The sequence below is a fragment of the Montipora capricornis genome, chromosome 14 (assembly GCF_036669925.1).
Source record: "Montipora capricornis isolate CH-2021 chromosome 14, ASM3666992v2, whole genome shotgun sequence".
Taxonomy (NCBI): Eukaryota; Metazoa; Cnidaria; class Anthozoa; order Scleractinia; family Acroporidae; genus Montipora; species Montipora capricornis.
This window is the reverse complement of record NC_090896.1, coordinates 45975460-45977056: the sequence shown is the minus strand read 5'-3', so window position 1 is coordinate 45977056 and position 1597 is coordinate 45975460. Positions and strand designations below refer to the sequence as shown.

General features: G+C 41.3%; 1 protein-coding gene across 1 annotated transcript; it reads right to left on the bottom strand.

Annotated features, from left to right (window-relative positions):
* Positions 1 to 1270, bottom strand: LOC138033520 (beta-1,3-galactosyltransferase 1-like). Its single transcript, XM_068881280.1, has one exon. The coding sequence runs from the start codon at positions 1227 to 1229 to the stop codon at positions 21 to 23; it is 1209 nt and encodes a 402-aa protein (XP_068737381.1). The 5' UTR covers positions 1230 to 1270; the 3' UTR covers positions 1 to 20.
* Between the last annotated feature and the right edge of the window lie 327 nt (positions 1271 to 1597).

Sequence of the window (1597 nt, the reverse complement as noted above, 5' to 3'; positions counted from 1 at the left end):
TGTGCCCATTCTTGTCTATTTTATTTCCTTGTGACTCTCCGGCATAAATTCAATAAATTTCGTTCTCGTCTAATAACTTTCACTATCACTGCAAAAACAACAACGAAGCAGGTAAATACAACGAGGAAAGGATTTGTTAGAGTTTCATAAACATCACAGAAATTCGTGGACAGATTAAGTTGATCGGTTTCTTGTAATTTCCTTTCAACGTAGTATAAATGCGAGCTTCTGTAAGTATGTCCCATGGCAACCAAAGATCTCCACGTACATCTGTGGTAGAAAAATTGCAGGTACGGGTGGGCTATTTTAAATCCAGGGATATCTACGGGCTTTAAGCCACTATCTCTGGCTAAGACTCCGACATAAGCGTCTTCTACAGGAAATACTTTCCATCTCCTCATGTTCTGGAGTAAAGATTCCGTCGCAGCGGAAGATAGTACGTAAAACGCTCCATAGGTATATCGCGGGAAACGATATTCAGGATAACAGTCAAAAGATACAGGATTAGCACCAGAATAACGGGCAACTAAAGGTCCTATGTCGTCGAGAAAAATGCCGCCTCGAACAGCTCCCCCGTAAAATCGGTCCTTTCCAAATTTACGAAGCCAGAGCATCAAATGTGGTAAGCGTATGTACACATCATCGTCTGTCTTTAGAATAAAGCGTGGGTTTACCTGCGTGACAGCCCAACGAAGGCCGGAAAGAACTTTAATCACTAAATTGTGGTAGTTGTCGATGCTGCTGAACTGTAATATGTCGTTATAGAGCTCTGCCTCTCGTTTGATTTCGTTTTCGCTGGGCCCATCGCGATTATCAGCACTTCCCAAAACGAAGGTATGTCTCCACCAAACGCTAGCGTCATGTTGCTTTAACCACGTATTCCGAATGGCATCGCGGTTCTCCGAGAACTTTTCACTCACTCCAGACGTGACGAGAACAAAAATAAATAAATTTGACTCCTGGACTGAGAAAGAAGGTTCCACGACGACAGACGGAAAAGAAAAATTTAATTGTGAACAAGACGAGTAAACATCAGAAACCATGATGGAAGAATTGGCTTGTCTTTTGTTGCGGACATCATCGAATTGGACTTTCAGTCTGTTGCTATTAAAGTTCAAACGGCTTCGATCATAAGAATCTGAACGTTGTGAGTACGAAAACAGCAGATAAAAAACTAAAAAACCTATTCCAAACCAAACAGCGTTCCGTTTTCTTATCCGGCATGGCATTTCTTGACATTCGCTCTGTTTTTTGAAATCACACGTGATAAATAATTGACACCAACCAGGATCCTGTAGTTGCGTGACTTCGGTCAGTGTTCTTTTAGAGCAGATGGCAGGGAAAGAGAAAAAATCCATGCGAAAAATAAGTGGGGGCTTGGGTCCGACTATCTGGGAGATTTGCAGTGTCACGTAACGCTCCTCATGGTGACGTGGGTTCTTTTTGTAAAACTTTAATCCGAAAACGGATATTTCGTTTCTTTTCTAAGATAAAAACATCATTGATCCAAATGACCGACAATGAAGGTGGATCTTTCAGCATAATATGCAAAGTTGGATAAATGGAATCGTCTCTTCGTCCGAAAACAATATTTATA

Coding starts and splice junctions, on each gene's coding strand:
- LOC138033520 (XM_068881280.1), bottom strand. CDS start 1,229: ATGCCATGCCGGATAAGAAAACGGAACGCTGTTTGGTTTGGAATAGGT.